Source organism: Calonectris borealis, chromosome 20 (genome assembly GCF_964195595.1).
Source record: "Calonectris borealis chromosome 20, bCalBor7.hap1.2, whole genome shotgun sequence".
Classification (NCBI taxonomy): Eukaryota; Metazoa; Chordata; class Aves; order Procellariiformes; family Procellariidae; genus Calonectris; species Calonectris borealis.
This window is the reverse complement of record NC_134331.1, coordinates 4777469-4802140: the sequence shown is the minus strand read 5'-3', so window position 1 is coordinate 4802140 and position 24672 is coordinate 4777469. Positions and strand designations below refer to the sequence as shown.

General features: G+C 41.4%; 2 protein-coding genes across 2 annotated transcripts in view; one reads left to right on the top strand and one right to left on the bottom strand.

The window, feature by feature from the left end:
* The window catches only part of SUZ12 (SUZ12 polycomb repressive complex 2 subunit), a 34396-nt gene extending 25702 nt beyond the window's left edge, over window positions 1-8694 (top strand). Inside the window, 6 exon segments of the mRNA XM_075169572.1 lie at window positions 1063-1154; window positions 1602-1745; window positions 2513-2670; window positions 3141-3339; window positions 3885-3964; window positions 4305-8694. Coding sequence (XP_075025673.1) covers window positions 1063-1154; window positions 1602-1745; window positions 2513-2670; window positions 3141-3339; window positions 3885-3964; window positions 4305-4650 — 1019 coding nt within the window. The 3' untranslated portion in view covers window positions 4651-8694.
* On the bottom strand, window positions 8689-24603 carry CRLF3 (cytokine receptor like factor 3). Its single transcript, XM_075169580.1, has 8 exons — window positions 24422-24603; window positions 21484-21691; window positions 19521-19608; window positions 18879-19056; window positions 17215-17437; window positions 16422-16554; window positions 12166-12278; window positions 8689-11842 (listed from the first exon to the last, which is right to left on the bottom strand). Exons 1-8 carry the CDS (start codon window positions 24542-24544, stop codon window positions 11589-11591), a joined length of 1320 nt encoding a protein of 439 aa, XP_075025681.1. The 5' UTR covers window positions 24545-24603; the 3' UTR covers window positions 8689-11588.
* Between the last annotated feature and the right edge of the window lie 69 nt (window positions 24604-24672).

The following is a 24672-nucleotide window of genomic DNA, read 5'->3' as shown; positions in this document are numbered from 1 at the left end:
CAAAATAGTACAGCAGACTCTTAATACAGGAATATATGGTAGTGCAATGCACACCGTTGTAGAGTATTTAAGATGGTCATGCTGTTTTCAGTCTCTGAATACCAAGAAAGGAGGAGAGTGAAAATAGTAGGGAACTTGTATCACTTAGAGGTTCTGATAGTAAAAGAAAAAGATCCAGTGCATCTTTCCCAAGGGTATATGAATTTGGTGTTGTCACTTTACTTTGGGATGTCACCCAAGGCAGACCAGTGGAATAAAGACATGAAAAGACTTTCTAAATGTGGCAGCTTAAGCTTTGCTATAATTAGAAAGTGCTCAAAGTAACTGAGCCACGGAATTCTAATTTCTCTGATGCAATTTTTTTCACCATTTAGAAGCAAGTAGGTGTCATTATTTGGTTTCTCCTGAGGGTAGATTTATAAACCTGCTTAGATAATGTGGGGTTTCTTGTTGATTGTATGGAATCAAATAATCTTTCTGAGATTAAAATGTATGGAAGAGGCTCAGAGGCAACTGAGCAGTGCCATTACACGCACTGTAATGGGTGTGTGAGGGGTAAGAGTTAAGGGTTAAAGTTTCAGTTAAATATTTTGCGTGTTACTTGCATTTCATACTGTTTTGTCTGTTGAGTGACTTGGGAAACTTCTGAAATTGAATTTAAGCAATGTATTTCCAATGCAGCCATCTGAAAGCCATGTTTCTTTTTTGTTTCCCAGCCATACCTGCTTTTAGCTATACCTAAAGAATTCTCTGTTTGCTTAAATGGAGTAAGAAAAATGTTGCTTTTTCCTGACAGTTATTAAGTTCTCTGAAGGGTTCTCCAAAAACTGGAGACAAAGCTGGTGTTTAAAAGTGGTGGGTTTGCCTCTAGATTTGTGAAGGAAGCTGAGCATCAAGACTTCCTTGTTGCTGATATGAGCTACTTATTTCAAAGTACACTAGAGTAGCCCATTTTCTTCAGCAGCAGTATGCCCTTCTCAGAACTTCCATACTTGGGTAAGAAACAATGTCTTTTTTTTCCTCTTCACCAAAGAAATGTATGTCTATATGTGTTTTTTTCAGCTGTGAAAGAATCCTTGCCGACAGACCTTCAAACAAGAAAAGAGAGAGATGTTTTAAATGAACCTCGACAAAAGTTGCGAATATTTTACCAGGTATTGAAAATAAGCATTAGGGTGAAAAAGATTGTAAATATTGCATGAATTTAAATGTTCACTTCTCTTCTGAGTTGGGTGGAAATTTCCATTTGCCTTTTTAGTGGATGCCTTAAGGGGGTCTCAGATTCACATATTAAGAGCCATTCCACATATTTCTTCTTACAGGAAGTATTTTAGAAAACTAATCTTCCTGCGGGCACGTCTGACGTTCCGAAATACAAAGGACATCTCTCTTGTTAGACATCTGGAGGGGGACAGGTGGTCTCCCTATGGGCAAAAAATTCCTGAAATACCAGTGTTTCAGTACACTGAGCTGATGTAGTGTTCCCAAGAACTTACTGTAGAGGTTTCCTGAAATGATGTCCAACTTTGTTTTGGGGGTTGGGAGGTTAATGAATGAAACGCATTTGGTGCTAATACTACCTATTCCTTTGTTTGCATCAGTTCCTTTATAACAACAACACGAGACAGCAGACTGAAGCCCGAGATGACTTGCATTGCCCGTGGTGCACACTGAACTGTCGGAAACTGTATAGTTTACTCAAACATCTTAAACTTTGCCACAGCAGATTTATCTTTAATTATGTTGTAAGTAGTCTTTTTGTAGTTTAGCATTATGAAACACTGTACAATCTGTCACAGATCTTATATATGCAGTGATTCTGTTGCTAGCCTGTTAAGTTGCAGGACTGTATCTACAGGTTAAATGCAGCTTCCCTTGAACATTATGTGAATGTTTGCATGTTACATGGGGAAAAAAATTTGTGTGTGTGATGTTTGGGTTTTTTTAGCTGCTGCTTTTGCATTAATGTATTCTTTTTATGTGATGTAGAAAGCAATGTAATCTATACTTGGTTGGAAGTCTCTTGAAGCTTTAGGAAGGCAGTAAACATTTAAAGACAGTATTATATTTACTTATGCTGATAAGGACCTGTTCCTATCAATCTGACCTTAAAGAGAAGTTCTGTCCTATTTATTTGAAGATAATGTAGTTTCCTATACCCACTCCCCTGCTCAGATTGTTATTCTGAAACCTCACTGCTTAGCTGGTTAGAAATGTTCTAATTTCTATTTCTAGAAAATGTCTTTTGCTGATATTTTCCTTAATTTTACAATTAGTTCTATTCTGAGTGGTTTTATATAAAACAGTAAAATGGTACAGAGCAAGGAAACTTTAGTAAATTTGTTTCTAGAGGTTAAAAATTACTTGGGTGTTGTAAAAGGAAACTAGAGCTATGTCAGGTTATTGACAGGGTGATATTTAAGGTATTCAGAATTGAAAAGGTTGCTTGTTTAAACCTCCTGATGTATTGTCATTACTGTTTGCTAAGTATATTCGCAATTATCTGTTTCAGTATCATCCAAAAGGTGCTAGGATAGACGTATCTATCAATGAGTGCTATGATGGCTCCTATGCAGGAAATCCCCAGGATATCCATCGTCAACCTGGATTTGCCTTCAGTCGCAATGGACCAGTCAAAAGAACTCCTATCACACACATACTTGTTTGCAGGTGGGGAGATGGAAAACAAGGTCTATCTGTATTTGTGTAATAGAGCATATGGACCGGATTTGTGAAGCCTAGGGATTTGTAAATCTATAGGTGCACATAAACAGTGTTAAATTTCACTATCATTAAAGTATGGTAGTTCATGACTAAATAAAACGTTACTGAAGGATGATAACTTCATCTGTGATTTTTCTACAACTTTTCAGTTGAGGTATCTATTCATAATGATTTAACTTTTTTTAATTGCCTTATCCTAAAACTTTTCTTCCCCAAAAGGGTGGAGTGTGGATTGGAACGGGGTGTTGGGTTTTTAATGGATTTTATTTCACTGCTGGTGATTCTCTCTGCCCTCACCCCCCAACAATTTTGAAAGCTAGAGCTTAAAAGAATAATTTGTGTTAATCAATTATGGTTCTTAGTATTTGCATATTTGATATGATGGTTGAAAGCAGTTACTTTTTTTTCCTTGCTAGGCCGAAGCGTACGAAAGCAAGTATGTCAGAATTTCTTGAATCTGAAGATGGAGAAGTAGAACAGCAGCGAACATACAGCAGCGGGCACAATCGGCTATATTTCCACAGCGACACATGTTTACCTCTCCGTCCTCAAGAAATGGAAGTAGACAGTGAGGATGAAAAGGACCCTGAATGGCTACGGGAGAAAACCATTACTGTAATTATTCCATTTATACAAATTATTTTAAATGGATTGTGGTTTTTAAAAGATGGTCTGCAGTTGTTGTAGGGAACAAACAGGGCATATATTTTGAAAATGATGCATTTACTTTAAGAGTAAGTAGAAAATTTTGTGATGCTGAGACACTAATGATAGAAATTCATGGAATGAGTGTTTGTATTTTTAAGTATGTCTCTGCAAAGCTACCTCAGTCCACCTGGGTCCTAACAAGTTTTCATTCTTGGCTGTTTTTTTCCCTCAAAGATGAGATGCTGGTACCACAGGAGTACACAGTGGTGTGTGTATATAATACGGAAGTAATTTATCATCACATGATAAATTACATGTCTCTACATGATACAACTTTTTTCCGACCTTTTAGACTGCAGTGCCTGAATTTTCAGCAGTAGTTATTTCTGTGGTGTATAGGTAGCATAAGTTGAATTTTAGGTGTGCTTTCACTACTTGTCAGCAGACATGCAGTTCTGATGTGCGTGTTTGTTTCTTCTCCTGTCCTTTCTCCCAATTCTTTATCTCTCCAGCAAATTGAAGAATTTTCTGATGTTAACGAAGGAGAGAAAGAAGTGATGAAATTATGGAATCTTCATGTTATGAAGCACGGGTATGTTACTATAAACTTAGTTTTGATACAAATAAATTATGGTATAGATTTGGTTGACCATTTTGTATTGCAATTTTAATTGCACTTAAAATTCAGTTAGCTCAGTTGTTTAGGAAAGGATCACTGAAGGATAATTTGGTAACAAGCTTGTGACTGTTTAAGTTTTTAAAAAACGTTCTCATGCTTAGTAGCCCTAAGGCTTTGAAAAGAAAAAACATTGCAGATGTTGAGACTGTGTAATAGATGGTCTGTGTAGTTACATTGATAAACCATGTGATAGGGTATCTTTTTGTTTTTGAAAATGTTCTACTTGCATAATGATGGCTTTCTAATTTGACAGGTTTATTGCTGACAATCAAATGAATCATGCCTGTATGCTGTTTGTTGAAAATTACGGACAAAAAATAATTAAGAAGAACTTGTGTCGAAACTTTATGCTACATCTGGTCAGCATGCATGACTTTAACCTCATCAGCATAATGTCAATAGACAAAGCTGTTGCCAGGCTCCGAGAGATGCAGCAGAAATTAGAGAAAGGAGAATCAGCCTCCCCAACGGATGAGGAATCTTCTGAGGAACAAAGTGGGACAACAAATGGATATAGTGAAAATAATATGAGAGAGAGAATTTCAGAAATGGATAGCATCTCAGGTGTCACAAAACAGAGCAAGAAACAAAAGCTCTGAAATCAAAAGTCAAATGCCATTCAACGGACAAGCATTGAAGTGACATTCTAGGGTGCATGAGCTCTATAAAGAATTACACACAAAAATACAGAGATTCCAAACAGGCACTGCTGGATGGAAATAAATGATTTCAACAAGGATATTGTTTTAACAGGGTTTCTTATTCAGTTAATTATGCAAGTACTACATGTATATCGGTTTTGGTGATGTAATGACAATATTCTAAGAGTTTGAGCATGAAGAGCAATATGAAAATCTTTTTGTAATTTTAGTAATTAGTGTCTTAAGAACTTTATGGAATTTACATAATTTAAGTATATGTAAAACCGTTTTTATATTAAGATTTTTGCATCTGTATCTGGCTGTTTTTCCTACCATGAAGTTGTGAAACATTGGGGAAAGGGGATTGGGATACAGTTTCTGCTTTTCTTATTTAGAAATTCTCCAGGTAGCTTTTTGTGAAAATAACGTCTCACTATTTAAAGTTTAACCTTGATCCTTGTATTTGAAATCATTTATTAGTCGATCATAAATTACAAATTAATTTTTTTTACACGAAAATTATCAAAGTTGGCGAACTTAGCACTTCCTTTGTCTTGTGCCTGTTTGGAAAGATCTTGGCTTTTCATGTTACAGACACAGTCAAGTACCACCTTGGCTTTTTGAGGTTACCAGCAGTTTGGTTTTCGTGGATAATTCTGATGTATTGATCACCCAGTGTACCATTTTAAACTTGAACATTAGCTCCTTTATATTTTTATTACACATTTACACAGCTACACAAACTATTTGATGTAAAACCTTTTTACTGGGGTTCCGCATCATAGTGTGCCATGCTAAAGCCGAGAGTCTATAGTCAGTATGTAGGCATTACGTCGATTAACTTCTTTTGAAGTTTATGCCTGCTGTTTTGCCTGAGTACAGACTGCAAGTCCAGGCCATAGGTTTAGCTTTGGCTTTCGAGATGCCACTCTTGAGGGAAAAATGCACTGTAAAATTGGACCAGAAAATGTGTTGCACTTCTTATGCAAGTATTCTGTGATGTATTGTATTCAATACAGATACTAAGATGCTGACTAAACTATATTTGAGCAGTTTTGCACTGCTGTTAACACATTTTATGCATACGTTTACAGATTTTTTCCAATGGAAAGTGGTTTCACTACTGGTACAGTATCAGCACCGAAGGGTTTATTCCAGCAAGCACTGTGGTTGAGTGACATCACCTCAATTTTTTATTATCCTTAAAATATTGCATTTTTCATATTCTTTATTTATAAAGGAACAATGCTGCTGTAAATACAGGTATTTTTAATTTTTTATTTCATTCCATCACCATGAGATGCAGTTCCCTATTTGTTTAAGGGGTATATAAGCTTTCTAATGGTGTCTTCAGAAATTTATAAAATGTAAATACTGATTTTGATGGTCCTTAAGATGTGTTTAACTGTGAGACTATTTAACTAATGGTGTGGATGTGATTTGTCATCCAGTATTAAGTTCTTAGTCACTGATTTTGTGTACAAAATAGGAAAGAGGGAAACTGCAGCTTTCATTACAAACTTCTTGAATTTGCCAGCTCTCTGAGTTTTAGCAAACTCTAATTATGCCTCTGGATAGTACATCAAGCATTTCTCTCTGGCTTTAATTTGCTAAAGCTGTGCACATATGTAAAAAATAGATTATTTTAGGGGAGATGTAGTTCTAGAATTATTGCTTATGTCATTTCTTAAGCAGTTATGCTCTTAATGCTTAAAAGAAGGCTAGCATTGTTTGCACAAAAAGTTGGTGATCCCCCCAAAAATAGTAATGAAATTACTTCTGTCCAGTAAACTTTGTATGTCATGTCAATTTATAATAAAAGCTGAAAAAATCCCTTTGTTTTCTATTTATAAAGATGCCTTTTCTATATGTACCTTTAATAGATTTTGAAGATATCATGTAAGCTGGTTAAAAAGAATTTGAATGGTACAGTAGATGTAAAACAAAACAAAACCCCAAACAAAAACAAAAACCAAACCAAGTTCAGTTGTTTAAATGAACCATTGTTTTTACATTAAAATGTTTTATTTGAAATCGGCTTTTGTACATAAAGTTCAGTAATACAAAATCTGCCATGATGGTTGTCCAGTCATTTTGTGTGCATGCAGGAAGGCCACAAGCGGTACCTTGTATAAACTTTCTCTTCTGCATGTCTTGTAGAATTTGGATACGTGTTCTTCCTTTGCCAGGTTGTTACAAAGGTAGCTAAGTTTATGTCCAGCCTTTTTGTTATATTTAAGGTGTCTCCATAAATTACCAGGTTTTTAGCTAGATTATAAAGACTTTCGTTCTTTCTAGGGGGTAGAACTGAATACTTGAGATCTGTCTGTAAGTTGTGTATTACTGTTTAGAAATGCAATTTATATAACTGAAAATGAAACCTCACTCGTGATGTGTCAGTTATAAAAATAAGACTTGTGCATTTTTTACATGCAAGTGGTTAATGTTTCAAACAGGTTTTACAAGATACTTAGTTTATTTGGAGCAAAGTTTAAATTGGTATCGGTTTAAAATAGTGCTTCTCTGGGGCTGTGAAGTATGGATACTCCAGGTACTACAGAACAAAAGGAGTGAGGAATTGCACTGCTTGGCCGAATAGTGACTGTTGAATAACAGACACTGAAAACCTTTTTCCATGTAAAAATAATTCAGATACTGAAATACAGGATATGACAGATAGATTCTGTAAACGTGACTTCAGACTGCAGTTGTCCGGTGTGCTTTTGTCTCTAAAATTGGCAAGGTTCTTCTAATCTAGCCTTTAATAAGTTCATGGCAGATTTTCATGATGTTTTGTATTTGGTGAACCCCAAGCTGGAACCTAACATATGACTTGAATATTTAATTCAGTGCATTAAATACTATATTCAAAATTATTAGATGCATTTAAGTTGTTAACCTTAAGTGTACGTTGCTTTGACTGTGTCTTGAATGTAGTTCTTGAATTTTTGGGGCATGGGGTAAAGATTCACTGCCTGGAATGAAGCAGTTGCAAATAATTTGAACTGTTCTGATTACTTCACTAATCACCAGAACAAAACCCCCGACCCATACAACCCACTCCAAACCAGCAATTTGATTTTACCTTTGAGAATGCGGGAGCCATTCTGTGAGGACAATTTTGACAATATTGTTCAAAGTTAAGTATTTCTTAATTCACAGAACAGTTTGGTGCCATCATCAACCAGTGCTTGAATGAAGGTGTTCCTGTTGGACCGGATCCTGGTTATAAATCTGATACCGCGTGGTTTCACAACTGAGAAAACAAGAGCTTTGAATGACGTAGGTAAGCCTTCCTTCCGTGACTCTGGTTTCTGCTGTTCTTGAGTTGGTTGATTTGAGACTGAAGATGCACTCTTTAGGAGATAGACTCAGCATTTTATCATGAGGAAGGTTCTTCATATGAATGGTGTATTTATGAGAGAAAGCTACCATGTCAGTAACCTTATTTACTCGTTTCACAAGTTCTTTTTCCTTTAAAAGAGACCAAGGAAATGGAACAGGCTGCAGGTAAAGCAGAACTAAGGGAATAAAGTCAAGCTGTGTGTTAGTTCAACGTGGACTATATTTGAAGGGGATTAAGTATCTCCGCTTCTTGCTCAATAATGGTGGTCAAAAACAACTGTGTAAGAGTTGCACCATTTAATGCAACTGTAAGGAGCTGGGAATAGTAAAATAAAGACAAATTAGCTGTGATGGAATATTGAGGAAAGTAGTTTACAGATCTGTAAGTGATTTTTTAAAAAGGAGGAAAATTTTTATTTCTGCAAGAGATACCAGTTAAGGTCTGAACTTCAGCGGGAAATAAAAGTAAGTGCATAAGTGAGAAACCTGAAAAAAAAACGAAGATGAAAATAAAAAAAAAAAGCGGGGGAGGGGGGAGAAGCTCTTAAAGATAGCTGCAGTGCTACAGAATACATTTTTATATTCTTGTTAGAAGAATGCATTGATGCTCATCTTTATGCCCCAATAAATAATTTACTAGACCATACACAGTTGAGGGATAAAACTTTATTTTAAAAAAGTCAAATTTCACTTGACACCTAAGTCTTAGTTGAGGTAAGTGAATGTACTAGCTTAAGAAAATAACTTTCAGGATTGGATTTCATAAGCAGTTAACACACTGTTGCTTGCAAGGCTCCAATAGCTAGAGGTGAAAAATTATAAAGAAGTGTCAAGTTTTCTATCTAGCTGAACTCTGCTGTGGAAGAACAGAATTTCAACCTTTTTAATTCAAGCCTCTTCTGATTCTTTGCATACTTCGTTACTTTATTACTCGGGTCTCTTGCCCTGAGACTCTTCACCCCTCCCAGGTTTAAGAGGTGGCTGAACAGTACCTAATTTGCAATTTGGACAGCTAGGCTTATGCCAAGTTAAAAAAAAACACAACAAAATGACACCAAAAAACCAACCCAACATTGGCAAGCTGCCCTTGTTCAACATACAGCTAAAGACTGAAGTCAGAAAAAGCTGTTTCTTCTATTGCCATTCTCAGCTCTCAAGGGAGCGGTAGGGGCCTCCTGCGGCCCTTCACAGTCATCTTCAGCTGCTTCGTATGTATATTCGGAACAAACTGACACGGCATTACCATCTCTGCAAGTACCTGAATTCAAGGCTTAAGCTTTCTTTTCTAATATGCAAGTAAATATCCTGCAGAATCAATAGTCTGACTAGCCCCTCCAAAAGCAGATGAAAAGGTACCTGACCCATCGGTACCTCAGAAGTGTAGATATTCACAATTTTAGTTTCCATATAGTAAAAGTACTAAGTTACAACTAGTACCTGACACCTGAAGTGTGTAAGTACATTTACCAGCACTACTAAGTGGAGCAAGATTTAAGGGGGCTGTTAGCTGCAGTGCCAGCCTGAGCCTCTCTAAACAGGACTGATACTGTTGGATCATCTACCGAACCCTCCTGGCTGTAAGAAAAGAACCATATTTTAAAAGTATTGAAAATACTCTTCACAGGATAATTCAAAGGAACGCTGAAAGTACAGGATAAGCTAGTATTCTCTTACTCCCTAACAGTGAAATAGTTAAGCCTGAAAACCAGAATCCTGCAAGCTTTTTGTTGCTAACACTGGATTATTTTACCTGCAGGTGTCCAGTCTTCCTCACTTCATGTCTTACAGTAAATCCCAACCTAACTCTACCATGTGCAAGTTCTTTGCATCCATCTGAATCTACTCACAATTTTTTTTTCTTGTAAATGGTATAAATATCAACCGTCATTCTCCTCTTCTGAAGTTCATGTACCCCTACCACAGATGCCTGGGGAAAAAAATGCAGGCAGGTGACTGATGTCTGTTTTGTACTGACTATGTGAGTATGGGGGATATTAATCTGATGTAAATGAAGCTTTTTATCCTAGCATAGAGGGCTAACGTAGCATGTTGACACTGAAGGAAAAAGGGCAGAATGATTGTCTAGGTTTTATAAAAATATTGCTATTCTAACATGCTAAAATATATTTAATTTTAATTGAACTTGAGGTAAGAAGGTCCCTTTTAAGGCCCTCACTGAGCATTACTTTAAAATATTCTTTACATCCAGTAGTACTGCAATCTTTTGACCAGGAATAGGCTCATCCTAAATCTTGGTTGCTCCTTAGGGGAAATAGTGGTAACTTTATGTAACTTCTGAATTCAAAGTCAATTGCTAATAACTTCTTATCCCATCCTACTACATGGAGGAGAGCTAAACTACCACCATCTGCTCCATTTTGACTGCCACAGGTTAAATCTGGGCCAGCGGGGTCTGCCTTAAGCCCATACCCAAAGCCCATCTCCATTATCTCCCAAGGTGGAGCTCCAGCAGCAGTCCCAGCTCGCTTGGGTGGCCCAGTCCATCCCCAGCGCTCGGACCGTAAACCTGCACTATTGCACGTGAATGCAAGGTGTTCCCAGGTAGCTATCTGGGATTTCCAGGAATCCTGCACATCAGAACAGCACTTCCCTTGTCTCTGTTGTTGGACAATAGAAAGAAGGTTGTCTCTAAGTCTTAGAAGGGCTCTGTGAGGAATCACGGCTGCCACCTGCATGTCACGCCTAAGGACTAAATCACTAAGACTTGCTCTGACATAGGCTACTCGGTAAATTATAACTAGGGAAGGCATTCAGAGCAGATAAGGGTAACGGTCCTACTCTAGGTATTGGTCTAGTCTGAGACAAGCATCCGCGTTAAGTTGATGTAAGCATCACCATGCAACTACTCTAGAAAATATATTCCAAGTGACAACGCAGAAAACAGTTCAAGAAATAGCTGGAAATAAGGCACTTAAGTGAGACAGTAACAGACTGGCTACATACTTCAACAGACGTTATGGCTCAGACATCCTTGCTCTGGAGGAATGAACAGTACCGTGCATAGAAGAAATTGCTGTTGCGTGCAGAACCCGCTATCCATTCATACTATTAAGGCAGCATTGTGTACAAGGAAGCATAGCAGGATATCACTGCTCTAAATACTCTGCTCTTTTTGAGTGGTATAAATAAAACTTTGGTCCATTACCACCCTTCTACCCCTAAACGTTTACAGGCTTATTTCACAGAACAGCAGCATTAAGCAAAGTTAATTCCACACAACACACGTACCCTGAGACTAGAGTACAATGAAATACTGACAAAAATCAAGTCTGGAGGAAAAAAGGGAAAGGTCTTATGGACTGCTTAAATTAATCTGCCTACGCAAATGCCTGTTCCTAACTTTTTCCAGAGTAATAAATCCAATGTTTCACAATTATTTTTTTAAATGAATCCAGTAGGAAGTACAATATAGTGGAGTTCAAGTAGTATAAAGACAGGTTTTTGTTAACAGATTGCTGATGTCAAACAGCTGGAAACCCAGGCTTTAACATTACACTTTAGAGCAAGAACAAAAATCCCTTCACTCACTGCTAAAACACCAAAACTTTCCAGCCTGGGTATGAAAATGAACATCCAAAATACAAAGAGACGCAGCATTGATCCAGTACCCAGTCAAAGACCACTTCTCTGTTGTTAGAGCTTATGGTTACACGAAGCTTGAAGTTTCCTCCCTCGTTGCTGGAAGGCCCTAACTGCACAACTTCCATGTCAAACGTCACAGTCGATCCAGAGGTAACAGCAGGCAGTTGGTTTGTCATCTCTTTTCCATTTACAAATACTGCCCCTGAAACAAGTCAAGATCCCAAACGTTATTTCTCACTCTCTGTACATACTAACATGCAATACTATGTCTCCCTATTTTTTTGCAGGCAAATAGAAATGGAAAGCAACCCTGCCACGTTCCTTTTTGTCACATCAAACAGGCTGCAATAACTGCAAGCGGGAAAAGGAGATCCATGATCTCACCAAAGATTTTAACTGCACAAGCAGTGTGTACATAAAAGGTGCATGAAGTTGCTCATATGGGATACAAAGAACCAGGGTCTATGGGTTTTGGGAAAGAAAAAAAAAAGGATCACATTCTTCAATTATGTGATTCAGACTCACCGTTTGTGCTAATGCACACAGCTTTATCCCGCTGCAAAGAATCATAGCCGTTCTGCTGCTCCACACACACTCCTAGGCTGTCTCGTCTGTCTGGCTGTCCCACGGTTTCAATTCTACCAAGCAAAAAGTTAAGTCAAACCCTGAAGCTCTAAATCAAAACATACAATGAAATCCAGACAGCAATACCCTGCCATACCAGACCTCTGTACTGTGCTCGAGGGCCTTCAACAAATTCATCCAACCTTTTGGGGAGATGGCTGTTGAATGACCAGAAGTCCTACCAGCTTTCCCAACAGCTCCGCTGACCAATCCTCTGACTATTAATCTGTACAAAACATAAATCTGCTTCCTGCAAACTTTCATTGCTATTTAATAGAATTCTCCACTGTCACAGCTTAGAGTCTTTTGAAATTATTTCCAGTTGTCTGAAACAACCAATATGTGCAAAACTATAATCATCTATACCAGATTACTGATCAACATCAGGTATTATGGCAAGACGGCTGTAGTTTCAGCAAGTATTTAATAAGCATAACTAAACCAGGGGTTTTTTGAGCCCTGCTATATTCTGCTGTGAAGGGGTGGGGGTGGAAGGCTGATGTGTTTTAGTGGTGGTGGGTTGTGGGGCTTGGGGGGGGGGGGGGGGGGGTGTTTGTTTGTTTTTAATAAACCAGCTTGGTGCAAATGGATATTAAAAACAATTCCTAGAAGAGCATTAAAGTCTGGCTTCTGCTCCGTTGCATTTAGGTCCTGGGAAAGAATCTCCGAAAAAAAGCAAACAAGTTGTGCAAACGACCTGGGATGCAGTTCCCTTCGGGCTCTAGCAGCTGAGTGAGGCTGCACAGTTTGTACAGAGACCGAAGGGCTCTTCTGTATTTGAGTCCCTTCTCTTGTACTGCCATCTCTCAAAGGTGCTAAATCATACTTTAGAGAGAGCCTGCGTGACCCAGGAAACGCAGATGATCTTTTCTAGAAAGTGAAACAGCGGTTATTTTCATTACAGCTTGAGGGAAAGAGCAGCACTGATACTTGGTTGTCGCCAAACAACAGAAAAACTTCAGCACAAGCTTTTACGAACTAGAAATTAAACTGGGCAGTAAACTGGCACCCAACGGGTTAACTCTTTCAAGACAAACAGGGAAGATAAAATTGGAACCATGTTTTACTTTTGCACTCCATTAGGTTTCTCAGTCCCCTGGGAACGTCACTAAGATAGCAAAAGCCTTGTACTGTAAAGCAAAGCAAAAAAAAAAAAAAAAAAAAAAAAATCTAAGTATCCAAGAAGCTTTTAATTTGGAAGCGATCCACAGCGTTTTCCCAAAACAACTTTAAGTGAGATTTCAAATCCATTTTGGTACTCTACTTTAGACTTTAAACTCTGCCTGAGTTACTGGTGAAGCTTTATAAACAGCTATTTATCTGTAAACTTGAGGGGTAAAGCCTTTCTGCGTAGGTAACATAATTCCATCCCTAGTTAAGGGAGCCTTTCTTGAGCTTTGCATTGGAAATAAGTGTTTGTACAAGAAGTGTTTCACAAGAATGACCAAAAATGCATAATTATAAACCCATTAAAAAGTAGGAATTCTATCATGTCAATCTGTATCCACGCTTACTTGCTCATTTATATAGACCCTTTTTTGCAGAGCACTGTCAAGGTAACCTGGACCAGCAGCAGCAGGAAGAAAAAAACACCAAACGAGTAAGAGGACAACGAATACCCTGAGGGAGGAGCGATGGTACAGCCAGAGCGGGAGCGTTTGCACCGGAGTCAGTCTAGGACCAGCGTTAGGTTCAGCGCCGTCAGTGGCATCCACTGGGCTGAGGCCACGTTTTTCATCGTGCACTTCTGTATCCATCACACCAGGCTCTCCAGCATCAGGGCCACTCTCCCTACACCGCTGCCCTCACTCCAAGAGGGCTGACCGGGCTGCACGCTAACGCGCCGTAGGAAAGAGCCAAACCTTCCTTACGCCCTAACGAGGAAGCACAACCCCAGTGCCCAAGACAACAGCCAACCTATAATTCTGCAGTGGCTTTCCTCCTCTCGCACGCCCAGGGAAGAGGACCGGGATCTGGTGTAGATCAGCGTTCCTTTCCTTGCTAGGTTTCGGTTTTTCAGCACTTAATAACCAGCCAAAGACAAAGAGCCCAAGTACAGTACAGAGCATCACTGCACAATCTCCTAAGCTTCGCTTTACTAGGCTGATTTTTCCCGTCACATTAACAAAGTTATTCTCCAGCCTCTATGATCCCTGGGACTTAAAATTTTAGAAAGCCCACAGAACACGTGGTAGGAACAGCGCTCAGTGGGACACGGTTCGAATCCCTTCTCACCACTTCCAGTGCTGCAGAGCCTCTGTCACTGAGCATACAGACACTGAACCAGTTCAACCACCACCAGTTTCTGTTTGTCTCAGAGCACAGAGAAGTAAATCTGTGGGTGATCACATGCGCTTCCTTTCAATAGCTGTCAGTAGAGTTCTGGTGGGTTCCTGACAAAGTCACCATGATCTTCATAGGGCGACTGCTGGATGATCCCAAATCACCAGCCTGGCCAGACTGACTGCGGCTCCCCACTGCAAGCAAAAGCTTTAGAGACAGCTGCCGAGCAGGTCACTGCGGAGAAAGGTTCCCTTTCCTAAGGACAGCTCCCTGAAGGCTGCAAAGAAACAGGATGAGTCTTGACTTAAAGCGATGATGTTTTCCTACAACTTGTCCCCATGCCTCACCTCAGAGGGTAACTAAAGCAGTATCTCTTTGAAAAGCAGATACGAAGCATTGCGTTTATCACAGCTTCACTTTTCACTGACGAGGTATGCCTGTGTCCAGAACGCACAAGAAGAATACAAAGCTGCTTCACAAACATCTGTAACGTGAACCTCGCTTCTTTGGTTTGCTCTGCAAGCCGCTTATCCCCTTGTGAATACACGTTTGTTTCAACAGATGGAGGAAGCCAAGCGCCAAGTACTACATCTCCCTGCTCGGGAAAATCCCACACACTTTCAAACAAGAAGCTACTCTTGGACCTTGGAAGAGGAATACAACCGATTTTTGAGGTTGTCTTCAATCTTAAGATTTGTGTCATTACGGTTCTTGTGGACATGTGCTTGTTAGTGCTCTGCCATCCTGAAACAATCTCCTCTTGGAGAGGAGTCCACATTACCAAAATGTAAAGCAAAAGATTTTCATGTGTTACCAATAAAAAAAGATAAAAGACATTGGCCTGAAAGAGAACCAAGGGAAACCTCAAAGTTCTGCCTTTAATTTCACAGGCATTTCTGAGCCAAGAGATGTTAAATCTAGCAACAGATTTCAAATGAAAGCTTTAGATCTTTTTACCCCATCTCAGACAGGGCAACAGAATACATCCTCATACTACAACCATCTAAAGTTAAGATAATTCATTATCAGGAAGGGAGAAATTAAACACCATGGAATAAGTTACAAAAATATCATGAACAACGCCCTTAAATTGCCTTTAGGGGTTGCCTACTGTACAGCAAGTAGTTTTATTTAACCAGGGAAAGATGGAATAAAGCTTCAGAGTCTCTGAGGTCTGTAATTACAACTGACATATCCACAAGGACGCTCCTCCTCTCAGGGATAGGACTACAGGCAGCAAAGCTGCCAAGGTTTTTAATTGCATTCTGTCTCAAATGAAAAGCTTCGATTTCCCAAGATCCCTGCTCCACTCAAGAGTTTCTAATGCCAGTTTCAAGCAGTAGTCTGACCACCACTAATTATCTCAGACGTTGAAGACATCAGTGCCAGACTGCCATCCGTACCTGTCCCAGCAGCACATACAATGTTTTCACGTCCAAAGTCATCAAAGCACGTGCACAGTCTGGGAAGGAAAAATCCCACTGACCCAAGGTTAAAAAGAATGAATGGCGAGCCTCCTCTGACTTCTGACCAGCCGGTAACACCTGCTACAAAACTTAGGAAGTTCAACATTCCACAGATTTGCTCAGCATGGACTGTATTTTACCATCCCTCAGGAGTTCACTTGCCTGTTTTAGATAGATGCAGGTCCTACAAAAACATCAGGTGTTTTCCTAAAGAGCCAGGAAGTGGAAGTAAAGAGAAAGGAGTTCAGACTTCACACAGACACGCTACCTTGACTGGGGCTGAGCTGATGTAAAACTCAAACACGCATCATGACTCAGGTTTATGTACAGTTCAAATGTAACGGACCAGAGAAGGAAGCTTGGTTCCCAGGAGAGGCACCAGACAACAGCTACCCAGAAAGTACTTGCCTGAATGTTAATGTTTGCCCACAGAAATAAGTAGGAGCTTTGGAGTAGAGCACACCGCATGACTGAGAATCATTTCGAAGTGCTATGTTTCTTCGACTGCTCAAGCTGTAACCCTCCAAACCAGCTGTCCATTCTTCAAAGAAAAAAAAAAAGCAGCGTGAACCTCAACCAGACCAGCAAAATAAAGTCAGTCGCAATGTCTGCTCAGTTTACCTTATATGAAGCTTAAGCTACGTTAAGAACAGGGGCTGGTTTTGTCTTCTTCTGGTGGAGGGATTTCTTTTTCAAATCATTTGCAATTACAAAAAATATTTCCCAGCTCACAGGGTTCACCAGAATTTCACTCTTTGCTCCGATCCCTGTGAAGTCATAGTGTAGGCAAAGGAAAACCTTCATGACTCACTGCCCTTAAAAATTTGCAAGTGAAGAGAAAATTTAGGTTTTTCTCTCTCCAAGATAAAAGCTTGTTATGTGACTGTAGGTCATCAAACAATGCTTAAGTAGGGGTGAGGGACAAGGAAAAAAATGTGCTTCACTTCTGGCTCATTGATGCTTTCCAAGGCTAAGCAATGAGCTACCTGCTGGAAAGGCTCACTATCACTCACGCTACGAAGCAATAAATAAATCGCAGGATGAAAGGATAGTTTATCGTACATTACACACATACATCGTAGCTAAGGACACCCCATCGTCATACAAAGAGCAGCTCCATAAGTCATTCAGCTATAGACCTTCAGGAGTCTGCACTGATGACGCGGGCTTAAGATGAAGATGAACAGCAACGGAACAGTACCATGGGGAACTAGCGTGGTGCAGCCGATCTGAGGAACGCTCCACGGACTCCACTCTTGCCGTCCATCTCCTCGGGCACAGACTCTGAACTGGTAATCAACATTAGGATCGATATGCAGCACTATGAACTCTGTCTCCGAGCCGACATACACATCTTCAAAGTGACTGGCAGTACTCTTACGATACTGCAGTCTGTAATCTTGTGGTATGAAGTCATCATCCACCTAGGGAAATATTTATTACATTAATAAAGGACCCCCTCTTTTATTTCCTTTCGCCTCTGCAGCGGCACACACTAGGGTAGTACTGCAGGCTGTCATCAAAGGCGATTCAGAGTCAGAAGGTATTACAGAGCCGAAAGCATGCCTTACAGAAAATAAAATCAGTGTCTGAACCAACTAATACAAAAAGTAGTATAAGAATGATTTGCTCACAGTTTAAAAGTATCTATAGAAGAAACATTTAACAGAAGGTTTTTCAATCTTGCAGAGATATAACAAGACCCTTCAGCCGAAAGCTGAAGACAAATTTGGAGACGAAATTCAGCGCCAATTTTTAACAGCAAGGGAAACTCACTGTTATCCTTCATAAACTGTTCCAGGGAACGATTTCCAATTCTTTGATATCTTTAAGTCAAAAGAGATTTTTTTTTTTTTTTCTTCCCACAAAAGCTCCACTATCCCGCAAGCACGACCGAATTCAGGGAACTCCTCTGTAGCACAGAAAATCACCACATGTGACAATAGTGCCTACGGTTTTATAATCTGAGTCCACATCCTTTACAAGGTGAGGTGGCTGACCAACGGCTGGCTGTTGCTAGAACAACAAAAGTTCGTTTAATGCTGCCAAGGAACGTAGAGCTGTTCAACAACAACTAAAGCACATCAGAGCACAGCAGTGATTTACTCAAAAATAGTTTTTGTGTATTGAAGAGAAAGGCTACTAGCTAATGCCAGTATTAAAATATTTTCTCCGTCTATCCACTGCATCTCCCTAAGAAGACAAACATGTTTAGGCGTAAAAGCATAACAGAACAGGTTCAGCCTCATCCTGGGTCTGCTAAAGCATCTTCAAAGGGAACAAAAGCATCACCCCAGCGCTGAAGTCCAGTCTCACCGAGCGTTCGGCTGTTGTTGCCACACAAACCAACCACTCGGTTCCACAGCACAAACAGCTACGTGCGAATCACCTCTGTCAGAAACACACACACCAGGATTTCTTGGTCCTGTTTGCACAACAGCATCACAGATAGATTGCTCTCTACTCTTTATTTGTTTAGTGGGAAGAGTATATGAAGGAGGCGTTTCCTGCTTGTCCAATACCCGGCGCTTGCTTAAGCGTGGGAAGCAGGGTAGCAGTGTTTTCAGCTGCCCCTCCTGACTTTTCCACACACAGGGAAGGAGATTGTGAGGCAGAGGGGCGTTAGGGTGCCGGCCCCTTCTCCCTGCCGATGGGAGCAGGTAGAGCCCAACAGCAAGAGTCTAACACACAGGTTCACTGCCAGCGCCAACCACAACATCGCTAGATTACCTTGCCTTTAAATGAGGCCATTACCATAAAAATCTCTTCTAAAGGCAGTAGAGGATCCAGAATGAAAGTGGCTTATTCATTTTCTTTCAACAAAACTGAAGTCTGAATGATTTTCACCCAGGGTATTTTACCTACCTTACACCATCGGACTAAAATACCTCCAGGCTTCTCAACAAATTCCTCTAGCTGTACAGGTGGGCGAGATGCCACAGTTCCATGTCTGAATATTTGATTTTTCAATATAGTAAGAAGGCAGTCATCCAACTGGGCAGACAAACAAGGCACGTCAACCAAGGAGGGCACTTCTGGTAAGCTGAGAAAGGAAAGTTTGCTGTAATGAAAGGGGCCAGCTTCTACAAATTCATATTTCGGCCATACACTTGAATCTGTGCAGATTTGCAAAGAGAGAACAGCTGCAGAAATTGGCATGTGCATTTCAAACTTAAAAGACTCGGAAAACATTGTGTTTCAGCCCTAACCAGACTGTCTGTTTCTCAGTAAATACTCTGAAATACAGGCTGTTCCACAACAAGTGGTTTCATCCTTCACAAAGAAACAGCCTATATTCCTACAGAACATATGGAGGTTGAAAACTACTCCATTCTCTGATGGCCAGCCCCAGTGAAAGTCTATGAAACAAACAGGACAGTAACACCTCAAATGAATCTTTTAAGGCAATGGAGCGGAAGGCTTTTGTTTCAAAGGAGAAAAGATCCCCTGTACAGGAAAAGCACGTGTGCCGCTGCCTCACATCACCTCAGCGTGTCAGCATCTTACCTATCTAGCTGAATATGTAAAGCTTTTTTTGTAAAGCTGCAGAGTTTCTCATTCTGTTGTCCCACATCTCCATGGACTGCACTCTCTCCTGGAATCAAATGGTAAAAATATTCCTAATGAGAAAACGTCCAAGAAAGGCATTCTTTGCTTCAAAGAATAACCAGTTCTGACACGAACAACCAGTTAAACATGAAGCATTCTCAGCACTTTTGCTAGACTCTTAGCTAGAAAATACAATTATAGTTAACAATATAAAGCCTATGTAGCAACTTTTGAAGCTCTCAAAGCTTCCTGTAGACACACCCATAACATGTAATAATTTCCCTCAGGTCTCAGGCAGTAGCAGAACTGGGGTCAGATGCCAGAAATTAGGATTATTAATCACTTTCTCCACCTGCTTTAAAAAGGGAGAAAAAAGCAAAGCATCTTCACTGAGCAGAAGATAAAAAAGCAAGAGCTTAAAAGCCAAAAATGATTTCAACCATTGTTCTGTTTGCTACAATCTAAATGGTAACTATTGTCATAATGAATGAAATAATCCATGCATTAAAGCGTGGAGATAAACAGAAATGTTTTCATAAGCTTTCCATATAAAGTAGCATCCCACACTTCAGCTTACAGAGACGTATGCTCCATTCTCCTATCTGATGACTTTATGGTAATTTACAACATAAGCAAGCTCAGTCCTTTTCCAAATGGAGGATTACAAACGTTACAAATCTCTAAAGAAAAGCACACGTCATAATTGGCAGCAGGAGATTTAATAACCATGGAGGTTTAACTCCTTTCTGACTCAGATGCAACGTCTGCTCATTTTGACGACATGACTTAGCAATGCTTCTACTGCTACAGCGGGAATGGTGACCCACGGGATAGAAAGTGCACAGCTAGTCAGGTTCTCATGAGATCTGATAGAAACTCATATAAAACACTCATATATGAGTATAAAAAACTCATATAAAACACGCAAGCTTTGCCGCCACCCTGTGATTCAGTAACTTGAGACTTAAAATAAAAACAAGGTGACTAACAGCTGTCCCAGAGGTTGTGGTGCTAGAAAAAAAACCCCAACAAATTCATTCTTAAATGTTGTCACTACTCCTGTGAACAAGAGGCACAGAGCAACCAAGCCAGCAAAAGCGCAAAGCTCACGTCTGAGTGGAAGCTGGTACACTTCCTACCCGTGGGAGACTGCTCAGTGCACTTTAGTTCACAAAACTGAGATCATGTTGAAAGAAAGTTAAAGTTGAGACACGAGAACAATGCAAGGAAACTGCCAACATACTCATGGCTCAGACATGCTCCCAGTAGGTTCTCCAGTGTGGAGAAAACAGTCAAGAGTGACATTCCTTTCTGGCTAGGTATTTAGCATCCGTAGGGTACAAATTGGCCTTACAATAATATTCCACATGTCTATTTTTGTCTGCCTCATCCTCAGACTTTTTGGAGAAATTTTTCCCATACAGTGGCCATTCCATTCCTCATGTTCCCCATCACAGTGAACATAATCAAACTTAACAGGAAAGATCATCTGTTTACTTCAGCTGCTATTCCATTAAGACACAAAAAACTTCCTTCAACCAACAGAGGCATTTTGTTCCTATGGGACCCAAGATGTATTTTATTTCAAAGTAGCCTGACATAATCCTCTTTCTAGCGTGGAGGGGTGCAGGACATCTCTGCAGTGAGACATCTCCAAAGTAGCGACTTCCTGCCCTTACGGAGAGGCTACACTGACAGATGTACACCCTGGGACTGGAGCGAAATATCAAAATACGGATTTGTAGGAGATAATATTGATCAGCTCTTCACTACACCTACCCAACTTTAACTTCTTCTTAATATTTGATTTAAGAGAAGTCCAAAATGAGTCAAATATGCTGATCATAACAGGAACATTCCGGACTTTGAGACACACAGACTGGAAGGTAGAGCTAAGACTTAGTATCAGGTCCTGCCTTACCTTCCCGGAGCAGATCATCGGCTGTACTGACTCCGTGCTCTATCAGCTTCTGGCATTCATCCAAGGGTTTGATGCTCTCTTGTTCTATAGCATCCACTTCCTGCAGCAGCGACATCAGGCGCTCATCCAACAGCTTCTTCAGGGTCCCTTTCAAATCATTAAAATGTTGCTCAAGTACATCTCTGGTCAATGTTGCACTTTCTCTGATCTAAATTCAGGTAACAGGAAAGAAGGATTCAGGATAAAGGCAAAGGCCATGCACATCTTTTATTTTTCTGAACCACCTCATCTGCATCTGCTGGTGAAAAGCTGCGTGTGAAGTCAGCTTTAAAAAAAGGACCACTGGCAGGTCACAAACTAGTGTAGTTGTTTTCAGTTACATGTACAGCAGGGAAGGAGGCAAAGAAACTAGCCTGGACGAGGGGAAAAGCGTGTTAACTAAGCAAAATACAAACTGGGTTACATGTACTTCAATCAAGGAATTCTTCTTGTCAGAAAAGTCTGAATGCTCTGGAGGTCTTCTCCCCGCCACCCCCCAAAATTGCTGTAATCCTGTTCAAAAACCACTCTGCCATCACATACAGGTAATCCCCACTGGAAAGAAAAAGGTATCAGGCTTTTAGAAGACTATCTAGAAGGACTTTTCCAGGCCCTATCACTTCACTGCATTTTTAAAATCCTTGTCAAGCTGCTTTCTTTTAAATTTTTTTTCAAATAGCCACCTTTGATTTGTCTGTGGTCCGGGGTTACAGGGCAGGGTGAACAGCAAGTCTGTTTTGATTCTGGAAGAACTAGACCACAGAAGGCTCTACAAGCACTTATTAAAATGTTTGCAAACTTGCTGAATCGGACTTTTAGGGAAGAAAATGCATTCGAACACCCCTGAGCTAAAGAGGCAAAAGTCAGAAGTAAACATCTCCCTATGAATAACTTTTCTAAATCACACACACAATGAAATGCTGCAACATGCACACAGCCTTACACGTAATTTCTAGATCTTTAGAAGTACAGACAACCAGCACAGGAAGTTCTCTGGTTAGGTAAAATAAATTTCCTCTTCAAGTAATATTCACGAAGCTCTGCAGCTGCCACACAGCTCGGTTTCCCTTCTCTTGTTATTTCAACGCTTGAGAAAAAAAGGAAGTATTAAGCTTTGTGAAGGGGTGGGGCGAAGGAAGACAGAACAGTCACTTCTCTAAGCCCATTACCTCCATTACATGGAGATACAAATGCCACAAGGCGGTCTCAGAATTACAGATACTACTAGCTACGCAGAAGAGGAAATGCAAGTCCCTGAACATACAGAGCTGCATGAAGCTTGTTGAAAATCGTGTGCCGTTGGTCCAAAAGAAAAGGATGCAACGTAAGTGATCTGAGGCGCTTTTCCTATCACACCAGTCCCCTACCAATAAAGCTTCTGCTATCTGAATCCCAGTCTAAGACATTCAGCACTTCTGGACATGGGGAATTCTTGGATGTGTGTTGCATGGCTGATTCTCTGTGCACAAAATAGCGTGTGGTCCTGAAGATGGAAAGAGAGAAAACAGAAACATGCACGCAAGCAAAGAAATTTGCCCCAGAGAGGAAAAGGAAAGGAAAGGTAAAGCACTCACAGCCACCGCAGAAAGGCAAACTGGCTCCCTCTCAATGCATTTTGAGTTATCAGGCAACACTCTGAGATGACGAGGTTTGGATTAAAGACAGTCATGAACAATTCATTTTCTTAAGTAGTTTGTGGTTTTGAAGATGACTAATTTAATGTACAGTCATTGCCCACATTCACTCAGTAGCAGGACACTAACCTAGCAAATTTATAGCAGGTTTCTATGCTAATGGCATCAGCTTCAGAAAAATAACCAGGTCACCACAGAAGCATTTTCTGAGTTTGGTTTTGTTTTTATTTATTTACCCCTTGCAGAGTTGAATCAAAGATAGTAAGGCATTGGTTCTAGTCTGCAAAAAATAAAACATTTAGAGGATGCCTTCATAGAGAAGCCCGTCCTCCACTGGCTCTCCGCAATCTCCCTACCCACATTTGCATATCTTATCATGCATCTTCAGCGCAGAGTGGGTGGGTTACTGGTCCCAATGAAAACTCTCCTCTGGCTTCAGTGCACACCTGCAGAAAAACCAGCTAACCTGGAATGTTGGCAACGCTTATACGTGACCCACAGAGTACGTGACCCACGGAGTTTGGTGCATGGGGAGAGCAGAGTTCAGCTCAAAGTAGATCGTAACTCGCCTAGGCAGTTATCTTTTAGATGTGAGGGGATGAAGACAGGCATGACACTCCCTATAAAATAAGACTTAGCATCCCAACTACTTCAGAAAACGTTGTTCCTTCAGACATCTTTCTTCTTGCCGAGAAAACCCCCCTATCAACCCAGAGAACCAGGCTCAGATCAGTAACAGAGTTCAACTCGCACCCCTTTCTACACCCTGGTGCTTTCGTCCATTCCCAAGCCCTCCCTCCCGGGCACCCAGAGCCAACCCGCCGGCTTCCCCGAAGCGCGCAGGGAACCAGCGGGGTCACCGCAGCCTCCGCTCCGGGTCCTGCGGGGCTCCCTCCGCCCTCCTCTCTCCCCGCGCGTCCCCGCCCAAGCTCTAACAGGTCTCCCCGCGCACCCTGCAGACGGGGGCTGCAGAGGACAACACGGCGCCGGGGGAGAAGCGCGGGACCGACCGCTGCCGCCCCGGAGGGCGGCCCGCTGATGGCGGCCACCCCCCGCCCGGCGCCGCGCTGGGGAGCGGGGGCAGGCTCTGGGGGTGTCCCGACCCGAGCCACCGCCTGACGACACCCCGCAGGGCGGGAGGTGCGGGCAAACCGCGGAGCCCCGGGCAGGCGGGAGCGGCGGGGCGGGCGCCTCCCGGCCGCTCGCCCCCTCCCGGGCTCGGCGGCGAGCACCTCCGGAGAGCGCCGCCCGTCCTGCTTCCCCACCTGCTTTCGCGCCTGATGCAGCCCCCGCAGCCGCTGCTCCAGCTCCCGCCGGTAGCTCCGCGCCGCCTCGATGCTCTCCCGAGCCTCCTGCAAGAGGAGCCGCGCCTCGGCCTCGGCCTCCATGGGCAGCCGCGGCGGCGAGGCACCCGGCGGGGCGGGGCGGCGGCGGGCGGGCCTCGCCCCCGGAAGGGCCCCACATCCGGGCGCCGTGCCCCGCGGGGCGGAGCGGGAAGCGCGGCGGGGAGCCGGAG

Bases quoted from the DNA above. Each gene is read 5' to 3' on its own strand.
- CRLF3 (XM_075169580.1), bottom strand. From the start codon at position 24,544: ATGGAGGCCGAGGCCGAGGCGCGGCTCCTCTTGCAGGAGGCTCGGGAG. The intron at 17,438-18,878 runs GTAGGTAAAATA...ATATTTCCCTAG, and splicing joins TTTTAGTCCGATGGTGTAAG to GTGGATGATGACTTCATACC. The intron at 11,843-12,165 runs GTGAGTCTGAAT...GACTTGTTTCAG, and splicing joins TGTGTGCATTAGCACAAACG to GGGCAGTATTTGTAAATGGA.